The sequence below is a fragment of the Miniopterus natalensis genome, chromosome 7 (assembly GCF_054644295.1).
Source record: "Miniopterus natalensis isolate mMinNat1 chromosome 7, mMinNat1.hap1, whole genome shotgun sequence".
Classification (NCBI taxonomy): Eukaryota; Metazoa; Chordata; class Mammalia; order Chiroptera; family Miniopteridae; genus Miniopterus; species Miniopterus natalensis.
In genome coordinates this window covers 23699195-23716965 of record NC_142087.1, presented here as the reverse complement: position 1 = coordinate 23716965, position 17771 = coordinate 23699195, and the positions used below count along the sequence as shown (strand labels likewise).

The 17771-nt window shown below is 41.1% G+C and overlaps 1 protein-coding gene across 1 annotated transcript in view; it reads left to right on the top strand.

Moving 5' to 3' along the window:
- The window catches only part of SEL1L2 (SEL1L2 adaptor subunit of SYVN1 ubiquitin ligase), a 47414-nt gene that overhangs the window by 21496 nt on the left and 8147 nt on the right, over nucleotides 1-17771 (top strand). The window contains exons 5-14 of the mRNA XM_087819297.1: nucleotides 644-697; nucleotides 1140-1199; nucleotides 1556-1637; nucleotides 3143-3297; nucleotides 3918-3974; nucleotides 7027-7095; nucleotides 7955-8032; nucleotides 13973-14035; nucleotides 14611-14698; nucleotides 16948-17096. Of these exons, the coding sequence (XP_087675423.1) occupies nucleotides 644-697; nucleotides 1140-1199; nucleotides 1556-1637; nucleotides 3143-3297; nucleotides 3918-3974; nucleotides 7027-7095; nucleotides 7955-8032; nucleotides 13973-14035; nucleotides 14611-14698; nucleotides 16948-17096 (855 nt within the window). The remainder of the gene's footprint in view (nucleotides 1-643; nucleotides 698-1139; nucleotides 1200-1555; nucleotides 1638-3142; nucleotides 3298-3917; nucleotides 3975-7026; nucleotides 7096-7954; nucleotides 8033-13972; nucleotides 14036-14610; nucleotides 14699-16947; nucleotides 17097-17771) is intronic.

Here is a 17771-nt window from a genome sequence, read left to right as displayed (position 1 = left end):
AATGAGAGGAGACTTGCTCCATGAAATATCAAGACATACTTTAAGCTACAGTGTTCAACATAATTTCCTACCACATTTTGTTTATCCCTTCATCCACTGATGATGAACACTTGGGTTGCTTACAACTTTAGCTATTGTGAATAATGCTGGTATGGACATGGGTGTACAAATATTTATTTTAGATCCTGTTTTCAATTATTTTGGGTATATACCCAAAAGTGGAACTGCAGGATCATATTGTAATTCTGTTTAACTTTTTGAGGAATCATCATGTTATTTTCCACAGTGGCTACACTGCTTTACTTTCCCACCAACAGTGCACAAGGGTTCTTGTCTCTCCGTATCCTTGTCAACACTTCCTGTTTCCTAGTTTTGCTTGTTTGTCTTGATAGTAGTCATCCTAATGGGCATGAGGATATCTGATTATATATTTGATTTGTATTCCCCTGATGGTTAGTGGTGTAGAGTATCTTTTTATGTGCTTATTGGCCAGTTATATATATAAAGGCACTTTGTTATGGTATAAGAAATAAGTTAGCAATACTAATTTTTATGAAGCAGATATTTAAAATATCCCTTACCAATGTAGATAAGAATAATTATGAAATAAGTGTATTTATTGACTTTTTCTTTTGGGCTTTAGGCATTGGGATTTTTGTCTTCTTATGGAATAGGAATGGAATATAATCAAGCCAAGGTAAGGTCATTCTATTTTCTCCTGAAACAAAACTGATTTTTTAAAAGGGGCATTGAATAGAATCTACTCTTCAGGTAAAGGGGCTTTCTCTGGTACAGTGATTCAAAGCACCAGCTCAATAAAGAAGTTTAGGGTTAAAATACCATAACTTCCTTAATGTCCCATACTTCAGTTTCTTCATTAAAGATAGATAATATCTACTTCATAGGGATTTTGTGATGATTAAATAAAATGTCATGTACGATGCCCTTTTTACTGACTGCAGAGCTCACTAATACCCCACCACCACCACCACCAAAAAATGTCAGCTGTCTTTACAAAGGAATGAAATTTGGAATTTATTTTGGAGTACTTCAAAGTTCATTTCTGTGCTCAGAATAAGAAAAGCAATGATTAGAGTTTCAAATTTAGATTATATATATATATTTATTTTTAACTTTAGGCACTGATATATTACACCTTTGGAAGTGCTGGAGGAAGCATGATGTCCCAGATGATATTGGTTTGTAAATTAAATATTCTTGGACCCAGATAGTTGTGTTATAAATACAGCATTGTCGCCCTAGCCGGTTTTGCTCAGTGGTTAGAGCGCCGGCCCGTGGACTGAAGGGTCCCAGATTCAATTCTGGCCAGGGACATGTACCTTGGTTACAGGCTCGATCCCTGGGCCTGGTTGGGGTGCATGTGGGAGGCAACCAATCGATGTGTCTCTCTCTCTCTTTCTCCCTTCCACTCTTCTACTCTCTCTGAAAAGCAATGGAAAAAATATCGACTGAGGATTAAAAAAATTAAATAAATCAATCAATAAATAAATACAGCATTGTCAGCATATTAAGAATATATATGCCTGTGTTTTAGGGGTACAGATATTTATCAGGAATCAATGTTCTACAGAATTGTGAAGCTGCCCTATATCATTACAAGAAAGTGGCAGATTATAGTGAGTAATCCACATAATTTATTTTAAGATAAACAGACTTGCCAAGCAATTAAAAAAAATAAATCAATGCCAATTGACATATTTATGAAAGTAGTAAAAGACTATGCTTTTAACACCTGTTATAGTACAATTCTTTTAATGCAATGTAGAGTTTTCTGCTTTCTTAGTGGTTACTTTTGAAAAGTTTTAAATGATAGTGCTCATCTTTTATTTTTGTTAGAACGTGACCCCAAACAGTTCTGTTTTACTTGTTCTTGTGATGTTCTTTCCTCCTACTGAGAATTTGAATGTAGCATCAATAAATATTAACATTTAGAATATGGGATGACATTTGAAATTCCTGGGGAAGTGGATGTAAGGTGCATACATTGGCAATCTCCATTACTGCACTTGAGAACAAGTCAATAATCATTATTCTATCACCCTGTTCTTGGTCTGCAAAACAATAGAGTGTGAGGTTAATATATGTTCCTAGAATAATTTTCAAAGCTGTATGTAAAATTTCATCTTGCAACATCACTGAACCAGGTTACATAATAGAATTTTAAATAAAAGTCTGCCAAGAAGCAAGTAAGGTAAAGTCCATTTGGTTAATTTCTATAATCAGAACAACATCTAAATACACATTTTTGGCACTAGTAGGATCTGAGAAAAGAAAGGAAAATATCTAATTTTGAATTTAAGATGCTATATAACAAGATCATTTCATATGTTTAATGAAACTAGAATTACTATATGTATAGTTCAAGCTGCATGCTTTTTTTAGGTTTATTCAAGCATAGTTATCTTTATATTTATTTTCAGATTACCCATAGGAAGTAAGGAGCAGTTATTGCTCTTATATTGTAGTTTCAGTCTCTGAAAAAGTCCATGGTGGAAGGGGTCAGTTCCACAAAAGCAGTCTTTTTTCTTTCTTTCTTTCTTTTTTTTAATTTCATTCTATCTACCAGAGTGGTTGTGTTATTAGTCATACAACAACTCTTTTTTTTTTTAAGTTTTGTTGTTATCTTTTTAAATATGCTTTTTATTGATTTCAGAGAGAGAAAGAGAGAGGGAGAGAAAGATAGAAACATCAAAGAGCAATAAACATGGATGGGCTGCCTCCTGTATGCCCCCTACTGAGGTTTCAGCCCACAACCTGGGCATGTGCCCTGACCAGGAATCGAACTGGCGACCTCCTAGTGCATGGGACAATGCTCAACCAATTGAGCCACACCCGCTGGGCAGCTGTCTTTTTTTCTTAAACCTACTTGGCCAAGATATTTCAGTAGGGTTTGATGTATGTTATACAAGCTTTGTGTGGGTTGCAAAACTTTCTTGCACTTTTCATAGAACTGAATAAATTCAGCAAATTCATATCACCTAAGGATATTTCCTTTCTGTTAATAGACCAGATCGCTACACAATTTAAAGAGAATAGACCCAACAGTGTTTTCTCTAATTTGATTATTACCTCTTGCAACCTTGAATATCCTGGCTGTTCTCTGGCTTGTTTCTATTCACAGTTGCTGACAAATTGGAAAAAAGTGAAGGTATTCCAGTGGAAAAAGTGAGACTAACTGAGAGACCTGAAAATCTGAGTTCTAACAGTGAGATTCTGGATTGGGACATATACCAATACTATAAATTTCTGGCCGAAAGAGGAGATGTTCATATACAAGTAATGTATACAGACAAGCATGAATTTTAAGAGCATGCAAATTACAAGGGGCTTGGTTTTCTCTGAATCCTAGAGGGGTTAACAGTGCCCCACCCTAAACGAGAAAGAGAAGAGACATCCTCTCCTCTTTGTCTGACTCCTTTTTTGTCCCCTGCCATTACTGTGGCCTATGGAAGAGCCAGTTGCCATAGTAATGGAAATTTTTGTTTTTCATTTACTCCTAAAAAATTCATTTTTTAAAAACATAGATTTTAATTATAGAAAAAGGCACCATTCAATGTTGGTTTTAATAGGAATGAACTCTTTCTTACCAAGATCCAGGCGTGTTCTGTCTTTGGGAGTGAGAATGGGATGGTGTTTGTGTCACCTTTCAGAACCAAGAATTCTATGCCCAGGTGTTGCTGTTCACCAGCAGGCCGCTCTTTAAAGAAGCTGTGTGCTCAGCATCAACCAATTATCCAATAAAAGATATAGTCTGGAATGTTTTCCTGTTTCTTTTTAAGACATGCCAACTGCATCAAAGTGGATCAACATACTATAGTAAAATCACCAAGTAAAATTTTTCTTTTATTTAAATTAATACAACTGCTCAAATAATTTTCAAAAATCATCTTTCCTAGGTATCTCTTGGACAGTTACATCTAATTGGGAGGAAAGGTCTAGATCAGGATTACTATGTAAGTCAATCTCAAGATGCCATTATGTGGGGTGGGGAGGGTGGTAGTGAGGCGAGATGGTGCACCAGTGAAAAGGGAAGAGCATGTGGAAGAGTTGCTGGGGGAATCCCACTGCTGCCTCCTTAGATCAGCTTTCCAGGTTTTGAGGAAGAGCAGATTTCACCAGAGGGGGCACTCTTCTACCTGCCTCCAAGTACAAGGGGTAGAGGTTGTGAAGGAACAGTTAGGGCAAGGAGTTTCTGTGCTCTGAACCTAGCCTCTTTTTATCCAAACAGACTTTTGTACTGGGGTAAGGTGAGGGGACCCCACCTGCTGGCCTTGGACTCGCCCATTCTCCAAAGGCCAGCTGTGGAAAGTCCATCTGGAGGAGTTCCTACTAAGGAGCCTGAGGACCAGCCTCAGCCCCATTTGGCTAGATCAGAGGACAGACAGCTTTCAGTGTAATTAGAAGTATTATTAATCATATCTGTGAATTTGCAATGCTCCTTTCCCTCATTTTGCCTGACCTTACCCTATCCTGGTAAGGTTAGAGAAGGAGAGGAAGAAAACCTCACTTAGTGAAGGAGAGGAAGAAAACCTGGCCATGCAGGACCCTACTCAGTCAGACACAGGGCCCTGGGATGAGGTCTTGTTTAGACCTGACTAAGATTTCAAGGCCTTGATCCCCGCAGATCTGGGGAAGTAACTAGGATCCTTTTTAAAAGGTGATTTTACAGCCTTTGTCATTTTATAGGAGCCACATCCTCATTGTCTCAAGGAAACACATACCCTGTTTTGACACAGTCCCAAAGCTAAGCAATAGAAAATACTTTCTAAGGCAGTTACATAAAAGAGTGATCTGTCATTGCTTCCAGTCTCACTTTATATTGTTATGATATGACAATGTAGTATAATTCGTTTTATATGAGATAAAGTATGTATTAGGTAAATGTCAGTTAATTTTATAAAAGTGATAAAATTAGGTAGCAATTGAAAGAAGCATATGCTTGCCAAGACAACCCAATTGAAGGTCTTCCGATTATATTATCTTAATCATTAACCAAGGTTTGAGCCCCTTAGATAGGAAGTTCTGGGTTCACAATATTACTCCAATGTCAGATTTCAGCCTGCAGTGAATTTCTCATGCTAATCAGAGGATGCATAACTGGGAAGAAGTCTCCATTCTCCTCAAACATGATGTCTGATCATGAAGACACTCAAATCTCGGCTGCAGGGATTATCTACCAATCTCTGTAGAGTACATAAACCCCACCAAAGCTAGGTACTTCTTTCTGGTCAGCTCCAGCCACCACGAACACCAAATGGGAGGTAGCTGCCTCCAGGTGAGGATGAAGTGCTATCCCAAGGCAGGCACTGAAGGATTCTGCTTCTGTAGTGGCAACAGCCAAGCAGTGGTGCATCACCCAGGAGCTCAGTCCAGCCCTCCCATGGGCTCATTCACAGGGGTTTTACATCTCTATTTTAAGAAGTGGAGCTGAGGCTGGAAAAATGAAGTAAATTGCTTCAGGTCTCACAGCTAGGTAGCAAGGTTATTATGAAGCAGAATTTGAACATAGGGCTTCCGCATTCAAAACCTCTGCTCTTTCCACTAAACCTTACTTCCTTTTGACCTGGGGGAGGAAAATAGGCATTCTAAAATCTAGTTCCCTCTCTTATAAAGCAAGAAGAGGAAATAATCTTTCAGGTTACTTCAGCTCTAACTTTCTGATGGTGGGTTGGGTCCCATGCTTGCTGTCTGTCCATCTCAAAAAAAGCTGGGTTAGCCCTGGCCAGTGTGGCTCAGAAGAGATTTGGGAGTTCTGACCGTATGCCTCAACAGACTTTCTGCTCTGTGTTCTTAGAACCTTAAAACAAAAGTGGTTTGACTGCCATGTGAAAGCTTGAGCCAGTTGGCTAAAGAACAAGAGCATATGGAGAGAGCCAGTCATCCTTACTGTCACAGATGAGGCCATCATAAACCAACCAGCCCTGGCCAGTAATACTCTAGCTAACTATAGGTGCATGAGCAACCCCAGCCAACACTAGTTGAGCCTGGCCCAAACCAGAATTACTCTGCTGAGCTGAGCCAAAACTGCTGACCTGCCAAAGTCATGAATTAAATAAATGGTGGTTGTTTTAAGCTACCTAAGCTTGGGAGTGCTTTCTAATGGAGCCCAAGCTCACTGATACATAAGTCAATCAGCCTTGAGCTCTGAGACCTTAACTGGAGCCTCCCATCAAATTCTAGTTTATTAGGCTGAGGAAAGCAGCAAGGACCAGCCTGTTCATGCACCAGGATGGGATGGTTCTGGAATTAAATAAGCTTTTTTTTTTTAAAATCCTCACCTAAGAATATGTTTCTTGTTTGTTTGTTTTTTAATTCATTTTAGAGAGAGAGGAAGGGAGAGGGAGAGAGAGAAAGAGAAAGAGAGGGAGAGAAACATCAATGTGAGAGAGAGACATTAATCACACGTCCCTACCAGGGATTGAACCTGCGACCTGGGTATGTGCCCTGACCAGGAATTAAACCCGCAACCCTTTAATGCTATGGCCTAGAGAGAGTTAGAGGCTTTGTTCGCCTCCTTCAATTTGATTTAGAAAGAATTGGCCTGAAGTTGACCTCTGCAGAAAGATCTGGTCTCAGTAGGCAGCCAGGTGTCTGGTCCTATTCACTCTGCCTTATAAACATTAGGATACTGCATATCCAATTCTGCCAGTTGTATAAACTGTCTTATAAGTACATAATGTCAACATAGAAGCCTACTTTTTCAAAACAATGGACTGTTAGGTCTGCAGCTGGGACTCATCTGTCCTCCACTAGGCCACATGCCCATCAAGTCTTTCCCAATGTGAGAAGTCCTCCCATTCTAAGTAGGAATATGAGATATATATATATATAATCTCCAGCTGTTCAGGTTTATGGTTCAAATAGCATTTGGAATAGTGCCTTAAAGAAAGTGGACGTTTCATAGACATTTTTTTAATGCATGTTGAATCCAATAAAGTTTGCTTTGAAAAGCCATTTCGTAGGATATGTTCATGATTATCAAAAATATGTTCCTTTTCTCCCTAGAAAGCATTATACTACTTCTTAAAGGCAGCAAAGGCCGGGAGTGCAAATGCCATGGCACTCATAGGAAAGGTACATGTTCCATCTTGATCAATAACTTTTATTTCTTAAAGATCTAAGATATTAGCGGTATCAGCTGATTGAACCCAGCGTAGGTACAAGGATGCAGGCCTCTTTCACGGAAGCAGTTGAGAGAGGCATTTTACTACAAACTGAGGGTAGTATTCCTGAGGTGGTAGTTTGGGAGGAAGCCCCACAAAACAGCAGCTTTTACCTGGACACCAAAGCAACCTAGAAAATGAACCTGTTCCAGAACTCCTTGACTGAGTATAGCTCAGAGTCCCTCCCATGACCCCTCTCCCTGGCATGTAACAGGAGATCCAGGCTCGCTGTGCATCAAAGACTGGTACTATCCTCAATCCAATGAGGTGCCTCCTTCCTTAACTCCAGGAATGAGACCCAGCTCCAGGCTGACTGAAGTCCATACTTGGGCTGCCTCTGATGGGAGGCCCCTCTGGCTCCTGAGCAGCCTTTGTGGAGGGTTCCTGTAGAGTCATGTTCTCTCTTCCTCAGAGACTACTCACTCTGCCAAGAGCTGCCCTTGGCTCCCTGTGGCCAGTTTCCATTTATTAGTAATTATGGGGACAAGTACCCTGCTTCCAGAAGGGCTACAAACAGTAAATTTACATGCAGGGAAACATGAAAAAACACAAATCCTTTTTTGGTCCTTGGGCAAGGTCACTCCAGAACGTATAGTGTACATGGATTGTTTCTTTAGTTTTTCCTTTTTAAAATACCGAGGTGAAATTCATATAATATAGATTAACCATTTAAAAGTGTACATTTCAGTGGCATTTACTATATTTACAGTGTTGTGCAACCATCAGCTCAAATTCCTTAGTTTTTACATCCCCCTTTAATTTTTTTCCAGATGTATTTAGAAGGTAATGATGCAGCACCACAAAATAATGCTACTGCTTACAAATACTTCTCCATGGCAGCCAATAAGGTATGTACTCAGCCCATTTCTGCAAACGCATAAAAACACTTGGCTTTTATTACATGCAGACTGGTGCTGAAGAGTAGACTCCAAAGCCTCATGCCTGGCCTGGGAGGAGTTTGTGGTCAGGAGAAGAAAAATATTGTTAACAATAAAATATGGGGTTCGGGTAGGTGGGAGACATGTCTTGTTGTCTTGGTAAGTGGAAAATGCCAGTGACGTGCTGCCCTAGCAGGAGGCCAGATAGAAGCTCAGCTTTCCCCTCTCCCATGCAGTAGATGAGATGAGGCCATCCAGGTCAGAAGACAAGAAATAAAAGAGATAAGGACAGGGGAAGGGAAAACTCAATCAATAGAGCAGTAAGTTCAGGACAAAAACAACCAAGAAATGCCCTGTTTTCTCCCATTTGACCTTACCCCAAAGCCAGAAATCCCCGTGGCCCAAGCAGAAGATTGTCAGAGAGGCAGCCAGGGTGAGATGATTAGAGCAAGGCTCTAGAGACATTTGGTTTGAATGCCAGCCCTGCTACTGACTAGCTCAACTTCCCCATCTATAAAATGGGAGTATAAGAATATTTGCCTCATATTGTTTTTGTCAGGATTTATTGAGTTGACATGTCTGTGCCTCCTGTTATAAAGTATTTAAAGCATTGCATGGTATATAGTAAGTGCTATTAAATTTTGTGTCAGCTATTAAATTTTGCAGCCTGGGGCCGGTTAGATAGAGTGAGCTTCAAAGCATATCCAAGGCAAACTGGGTTGAATATATAAGGGAATATATAAATGGTGTTATATGGCTCCTGCCATTGAAGTTTTAACCTCAGTTCCTAGGTTCATTGAGGCTGGTATCTGTCAGATAAAACTGAGTAGACTACTCTGAATCCCTTTAGTACATAAAGAGCTCCTAATCGCAACACCCATCAACCTAATGTTGGTGAATGGCCTTAATAAACTTTCTATCCCTGCACAAAAGAAAACATTTTGTTGTCTGGCTATGTCATACTGTCACACTAGCAGTAAAGATGTGCTCAAATCAGGGAATATTTTCAACCGTTCTTTTTTAAAAACCCACGTGCTGCTTTCGGAGCCTATTTGTAAATGACTAGCGCTTCAGTGCTGGCGCTATTGTGGTGTAAATTACTGAGAAGGCTGGTACTAGGCTCCTCTCCCTTGTAATTTATATGAAATTGTGGCACATAGCAAGACAGTTATCTGGAGTACCCTTAGATTAGGATGACAAGGGAGAGCCAACTGAAAAAGAGGTAATATAATAGGAAGATCTCTTGTAATCTGGCAAATTACTCTGATTTCTCAGCCCAAAGGAATAATGCCAGGAAGCTGAGTGTGTAAATTAACCCAGCTCCCAAACTATTCAGGGTTGTGTAACCAGCAGTGATCTGAGCTACTCGAGCTCTAAACCTGAGCTACCTTCATTTACAGTGGAAACCTGACACTATATTGAAGGTAATTGTTCTGAATTGCATCAGGTGGACATCACCGTATATTCCTTTATCATCACCTGCACAACTTACTACATTTCTCACTTTGGGTCACTACTAAAGTAAAAAGTTTCTGTCTTCCACTCACACATCCATACTTTTACTAATTAAAAAACATAAAACATTGCTTTTTCAGTTTGTTTTTAAGTCATATCAGTACCAGGAAACAAAGATACGGACTTTGTAACCCCTTTGGTCTTTTATTTACTCGGAAACATGAACATTTCCCTGTGTGATACCGGGCCTATATTCTTCCGATTTCCTCTCACACCTGGGACACCAGGCCCAACCCCATCTCTATACCTTTGCCCTTCCTTCTCCCTTCCCAGGCGCTCCCATTCCGAACCCTACCCATCCCCAGAGTAGCATTTAATCCTCTCTCGCTCTACCAAGCTACCCTTACCCTCTTTGGCTCACATAACCTTTTCCCTCTTCTGAACTTGCCCTGCACTCGTGCTCCGTACGTACTGCTGGAACTTTATTGCTTCTACCTTAGGCCATCTCTCCTGTCTTAAGGCATGTCTCCTCAGCTGGAGAAGGGCCACAGTTTTAGTACATAGTGGGGGTTTATGAAATATTTGCCAAATAAATGATCATCTGCTCCCGAAGTTCATGTCAGTTAACCTAAGCAAGAGCCCTAAAGTAGAAGTTTTATATGAAACGATTGCCTACACATATGTTATGTTTGGCCTAGAAAGTGTTTTTAAAATTGGGGAATTTCATATCAAAATCTGAGTACCCAGATTTCCTTGGAAAATGGGAAGAGCTGACCATATAAGGCTGCTATTCCAAGTAACAACTACCTGGAGAGGCTCCAGGATGGCACTCAGTAGGTGGGTGTTACCTCCTCCCAGGAATTACAGTTAATATATAGAATAATCAACCTGAATAACCAGCTAAAGACTAGCCGAACAAGGATTTACAGAAGAAGCCGCATCGAGACTGGTAGAAAGGGCAGAGAAGTGAAAAGGCCTGGCCCTGCTCCCACGGGTGGTAGCTGAAATTCCAGAGGGCTATCTCAGCTGCAGAGGTTCCCCCTGAGGAGCATGGGGTCTGAACCCTAAACGAGGCTCCCCAGCCCAGAGCACCAGAGCTCGGAAGAAGAGCCCACATACCATCTGGCTGTGAAAATCAGTAGGGAGTCTGTGTGCCAGGGAGAGATGAGAGTCTGCTGGAAACCCAGGCACCCTCTTAAAGGTCCAACACACAAAATCTTGTTTGTAGCCACTCACCTTGGGCTCCAGCAGAGGGAGGGCAGCTCTGAGAAGACTAGAGTCATGTGAGGAGAGACTGAGTTGTGTGGCTCCAGGGAAAGACCTGGAGGAGAAAGCTGAAGGGACAGCTGCTAGGGTCCCTGTGCTGGGTCCCTTTCCCACACCGCCCACAAAGGCTCTTTCTTAGCTCGAGCACTCCCCTCCATAGGGCATCAGCATGGGGAAATGCAATAGCCTCTCTCTCCTGACTGTCACCCCCACCCTGCTGAGCTCACGCACTGCAGAGAAATCAGCTGCCTGAGCATGTGGTGTAGAGGTCCAGGTGGACTCAAGTTGTATCAGAGACTGAGTTGTGTGGCTCTGAGGTACAGGCCATTTCTCCCCTTCCTGAAAGCCTGAATGGCGGTGCCACCCCATAAGAGATCCACTAGCCTCACCCTCCCAACTCCTTGCCACCCAGCACTGCCGAGCTTGGGCTTTTGAGGAGGTCTCACAGAATCCAGGACAAACTGAGTTGTGTGACACTCGGGTAGGGGCCATTTTTTCCTCACAATATTCCTGTGCAGAGTCCTCTCTTCACGTGGCCAGATCGGTCTGTTTGCACCTGATAAGCCCTGCAAGCCTTGCTCTGATGACTCCATGAGACCCTGTCCCAGCACAGACGTCTTCAGGGACCTGGTGGGTGGTAGCTGGCATTAGTTTACCTTAGGACTTTTGCTGAGTGGCATCAGAACCAGCACTGGCACAGAATCTGTATCAATTGGGTAAACACCACTCACCCCTACCTGATGACTCACTGATAACCTACCTCATGAAACTTGACTGAGCCTAACAGGTAGCCAGCAGCTGGAAGAAGACAGAGGCAGATATTGGAATGTATTGGGCTTGATGGAGGAAGCAGCTGGCCTTGGTGCACAGCTTGGCACTTCCAGTGCACACCCAGGCCTAGCAAGGGCGGCCACAAATTGTGGGTCACTTTGTAGCTGCAAAGAGGTTTCTTAGGGCCAGTCAGGCGGCATCTGACATAGACCTGCACCGGAGTCCCTCCCAAGAGGCCAGAGAATCAACACATCTTGTGGCAGAATTCAGACCATATCAGAGCTGGACCCAATTAGCTCCACAAGCGGCACATCCAAAGGGAGATTTCAGCAGGTGCCAACCCCTGCTGAGGCTAGTTTCACTTCATGTGGACAATACCTGCATAATAGCTCATACACTATGGTTGGGGTCAGTCCTCACAGTCAGCCAGCCAGAGGGACAACCTCATGCACAGAGGGGCAAACAGCAATCAAAACTAACCTACGCCAGGAGGGCTTACGTAGCCGACACAAGGGACATTCCTGGAGCGCCCCGCTCAGGTGATCAGGAAGACTGCTCCACTGATCCCCACGTAACACCTACTACATAAGGCCACCCCGCCAAGACAGGAAGACATAGCATATTTACCTAATACACAGAAACACACAGAGAGAGGCAACCAAAATGGAGAGAAATGTGCCCCAAATGAAAGGAGAAATATCCAGAACAAGAACTAAAGGAAATGGAGGTAAGCAATCTACCAGATACAGAATTCAAAACAATGGTTATAAGGATAATCAAGGAAGTTAGGAAGAACTTCAACAGCAAAAAAAAAGAACACATAGAAACACAGAATACAATATCTGAAATGAAGAATACACTAGAAGGAATCAACAGCAGGTTAGATGAAGCAGAGGATCGAATCAGTGATTTGGAAGACAAAGTAGCATAAAACACCCAATCAGAACAGCAAAAACAAAAAAAAATTTAAAGAGTGAGGATAGTTTAAGGGACCTTTGGGACAACATGAAGCTTAACAACATCTGCATCGTCGGGGTACTAGAAGGAGACAAGAGCGATCAAGGGATTGAGAACCTATTTGAAGAAAGAATGACTGAAAACTTCCCTAATCCGGTCATGGAAAAAGACACACAAGTCCAGAAATGCAGAGATTCCCAAATGAGATAAACCCAAAGTGCCCCACACCAAGATACATCATAATTAAAGTGACAAAAGTTAACAACAAAGAGAGAATCTTAAAAGCAGCAAGGGCCCAGCTGGGCATGGCTCAGCGGTTGAGCATCGACCTAGGATCCAGGCAGTCGGGGTTCAATTTCAGGTCAGGGCACATGCCTGAGTTGCGGGCTCGATCAGTGACACTCTCATCATTGATCTTTCTATCTCTCTATTCTTTCTTCTCTCTGAAATCAATAAAGGTATATTTAAAATAATAATAATAAAAATAAATAAAAAATAAAAAATAAAAGCAGCAAGGGGAAGAAAGTTAGTTACTTACAAGGAAGCTTCCATAAGACTGCTATCTGATTTCTCAACAGAAACATTTCAGGCCAGAAGGGATAGGCATAAAATATGCAAAGTGATGAAAAGCAAGGATCTATAACCAAGACTACTCAACCCAGCAAGGCTATCATTTAAAAATGAAGGAGAAATAGCTTCCCAGACCAGAATAAGCTAAAGGAGCTTATTACCACCATCCCAGTATTACAAGAAATATTAAAAGGACTTCTATAAGAAGAAGAGAGAGGAAAAAAAGGAACATAGTTACAGAGAATAAAATAGCAATAAATGCATACCTATCAATAATCACTTTAAATGTAAATGGCTTAAATACTTCAATCAAAAGACATAAGGTAGCTGAATGGATAAGAAAGCAAGGCCAATATATATGCTGTGTAAATGAAATAGAGTCTAAAAAAATACAATCCCCTCATACCCTAGCCTCATCTAGGCAGTTGAGTGTCCCTCCGCTAGGTATCCACAGCATTCTACTATAGGACTTACCACATTTCATATGATCACTTTAAGATAAGAAGTCGTACCTAGTGGGTCAGAGCCCACTAATCTGTGAACTTTCTAAGGTAAGGATCATGCTTTATTCATCTTCTAACTTTCACCTCCCTCCTCTGCCCCATGCCTCTTATGGAGTCACACACAAGGCAAGCAATAAATAAAAGCGGAATGAAAGAATTGAGGAAAGATTTGACTTTCATTTCCCTCTTCTTTTTTTCAGTCAGGGGGAGTTACGAAGGTGTAAAAGGAGAAACTAGAGAGGGTCAGAATAACTTGCCAACTTCCTGATTAAACTGCCTTGATTAATCACCTACTGGGTGAATTTCAAATATTTTGAGTGACTTTTCAGTAATTTTCCTTACCATGAATTCTTCTGGAACTTTACTTGGATTTTTAAAACTGTCCTAGGGTAATGCAATTGGTCTTCATGGGCTTGGTCTTCTTTACTTTTATGGAAAAGGAGTTCCTGTGGTAAGTTAAATAATTTCATTATCTTTTCAACATGTCTCTAGCAATTTATAGGGTAAAATTTATGGTCATAGATTAATTTAAAGAAAGTAGTCCCTATTACCTGGTTTGCCAAACTATCACATCTGATAATAGAGAATAAAATAATCTAGTGAAATGTTTGCCAAAGAGACATAGAACAGCGTTTTGACAAGAATAACAACTCTTATCATTAATTACTTAAGGAATAATAAACTAATGTAATAATTAACCTTAGGAATCATCTAACCCCTGAGAATTTTTTGATAGAGAAATTTACCTTCTGAGCATAACCTCTGTCTTTGAGACACCTTCCCCAATATCTAACAAAATTTACTGTCAATGTATGAAAAGACATAATTTACATTGAAAGTGAGATAATTATTTCCTAACATAATCTAATAATGAAATAAAATATATAATACTTCTGATATTATTTCAATTAGCCTAATCACATAGGACATTATCTATACTTTTATTAAAAAAAAAAAAAAGGAGAAGGCAATTGTTACCATGGAGTTATACATACCCATGAATAATAAAGTGTAATTATCTTGCAGAATTATGCTGAAGCACTTAAATACTTTCAGAAAGCTGCAGAGAAAGGATGGCCCAACGCACAGTTTCAGTTAGGCTTCATGTACTACTGTAAGTGCTATGAATTAGATTATTATTAAGTCTGTTCCTTTTTAAACAAAAATCAAAGGACTGGTGTGTGTGTGGTTTAGATAGAACATTCAGGCAGCAATTTGAATAGGAATTTAAAGAACACAAAAGGAAAGAACACCAATTGGGAGAGAAGGCAGAGTCAGGAAGTGTACCTGAGAGACGTGAGTATAATTTTTGGCAGAGGAAAGAAAGCCAACCAATGGAGATGGTTGGCTTAGTTGAGGCACCTTGTGATATCCAATATGATTACCGAGAAGCAAGTATGAAACTCACAAAAAAGGTCAAACTTGGAGAACAACATTTGGAACATGACAAACATCAACTTGTAGGTGTTAAGAATAGCCGAGGTTGCAAAAGGAAAGGAGAGTGTGATAGGGAGAAGCAGTGGGCTATAGTCAGAAATCTAGTGATCCTCTGTGTCATTAAAAAGATGGGTATAGAAGAGTGGTCACAAGAACACTGAAAAGGCATGATCAGAGGAGTTGGGGGGAAAATGATTTTTAAGGGAGCCAAAGGATAGAACTTCCAAGAAAGTAAATGAATGAGCATTCCTCTGAATACAGTGAGAAGCCTAGTTCTCAAAAAAAAAAAAAAAAAAATGTGTTGAATATCCATGGGACTTGTCAATATTGAGGATGTTAGTGAGGTTATTGGGCAGGTTGGTGTAGAAGATACAGTGGGCTGAAGTGTGAGTGGAGGGTGAGGAAGTAGATGAGTAAAAATATTCTTGGAAGTACTGCTCCTTTAAGTGAAAGGAGAGAGATGTAATGGTAGCATGAAGGGGACCAAGAGCCAAGAGGGAGTTGTTTTTAAGATGGTGAGAGGCGTGAGTATAATTTTTGGCAGAAGAAAGAAAGCCAACCACTGGAGATGGTTAATGAATCATAGGAGAGATGAGATAACTGATGAAAAGAGGGTTCTGGAAAAAGTAGGGTGGCATTAGGATTTGTATCCTTGATAGAGAGGAGGGACTTCTCATCCTCAGAGATGAAGGCAGGAAGGAAAGGATGACGCATATATAAATCTGGAGGCATGGGAAAGAGGCAAGTGAGGAAAGACGAAGTGAGGGTTTCCTCAGTGAGCTTAGGAGGTAGAGTTGTCTTCTAAGAGCAAAGGTAGTGATTGGGGTAGGAGGTCTCAGAAAGTCATGAAGACCTGTAATCATCTCTGTGGGGACTGAGAGAGGGCGTGGCCAAGACAAGTACCTGGAGATCTGAGCATACCTGAGTCTCCACACTAAGTCCTTCCTGTCAGAGGTGGGGCTAGTGCAGCAGCAGACTACATCATCAAGGAGGTCAGACCTGGCCAAAAGGTCAGCTGGCATTTTCCACAGTAGCTGGGGGAGGGCCTGTTCTGTAGTGGTTTGGGGGCTTGCCTTAGATGGTCTTATTCTTCTAATTCATTGCAAGTCACAGGCTCAGGATCTGTTAGACGCCTTCAGCTTCCAGAGTAACAGTAATAGTAATAGCTAATGTTTATTAGTCTTTATTAATTCATTTAATTCTCGCAAAACATTTAGTGGGTATCCCACAGTTTATAGATGAACAAACTGAGCTATACTCTGGTTAGACATCTTGGCCAACATCACAGTGAAGCTATGGGATTCAAAGCCAAGCAATCTACCCCTAGAGCCTTTGCTCATAGCCACTACATGGCACTCTTCTGAAGACGATTCAGTGTTAATGCGGGAGGGAAATTTAAGGACCAACTAGTGAAAGCTCCTCCTTTTGCAAACGAAGTGTCTAGAGGCACCCCATTCACAGAGAGCTGCTGGGAGAATGTTGATTCTCTGCCCCTCATTCCAAACATGAGTTGAGTCCCAGCAGAGCCCCCTGGAGCTGGGATTTGCCTGCTGCAAACTCCAGTTATGGCTGGGAGGAGCTATACTCATCTCCTGGTATAAAGATGGCAGGGATGAAGAGACACATCCTGGTGGGGCCCTGGTCCTCAGAGATCATCTTTTTATATTGAGGAGATATTTTCATGAGACTAAACAGCCCTTTATCAGTTTTCTGAATGGGTCAAGAAGAAGGATTTCTATATTCTTACTTAAACTCAACACCCCTCCCCCAAAAAAACAGTCGCACTGGAACAGCTTAACTTTGGGTTGGCTTTTCATTTTCCCATCCTATTTAAAATAGCAGGCATCACTATGACCATTATATCTATAGATTATAATGTAAAAAATAAGTAAATAAGGGATGGCTCAAAATAATTTTAATTTTCAGCTGGCTCTGGAGTATGGAAGGATTATAAACTTGCCTTCAGATATTTTTACTTGGCATCTCAGAGTGGGCAGCCCCTCGCCATTTATTACCTGGCTGAGATGTACGCAACAGGAACAGGAGTGTTAAGATCATGCAGAACTGCTGTGGAGGTAAATAATGAGATGTTTTTAAAGTACTTTTTATTTATCACACAGAAGAGGCGATACTGCCCTTAAGTTGTCAGTGCCTTTGGTTTTATAGATCTTGCCTCTTTTCTTCCAGTTGACATTGGTCAGGCAAGAACAGCGCTGTAACTCAGCCTGGGAATGGAGGAAGAGAAATGATCCCTCTTCTCTTGCATTTGACTTTTCATCAAGCGCAGAGCTCCCTCAGAATGCAGTTAAGGAGCTCTCTTTCAGCCTTCAGTCAAATTGCCAGGGCAGTTTGACAAACTGGGCGATGCAACCTGGGAAACGAAAGGCTTGATCTAGCCTGGAAAATGTGGTTCATTTCTTCCCAAAAAGCAGGGTCCTTAGGTATTTGATGACTTGGTTGACAACTAAAAAAGAGAATTATTTCAGCCTCAGCCAGTGATGTACTTTTCAAAAGAATGCTTTTAGGATCTTAATACCCTTCATTGATTTATTGAATACTTCCGCGGCACTAATATAAATGCATCCACGTTGCAACCTGGCCCCTCTGAAACTCATTTCAAAAGCTGCCAGCTAATAATCTATCTTTAGATTTGCTCCTTTGCCAACTTCCTAATGAATTATGTATGGCTAACCTCTTTTGGTTACATAAGGGCTATTCAGCTAAGTTGACGTTTGTCCCCATAGAACTCT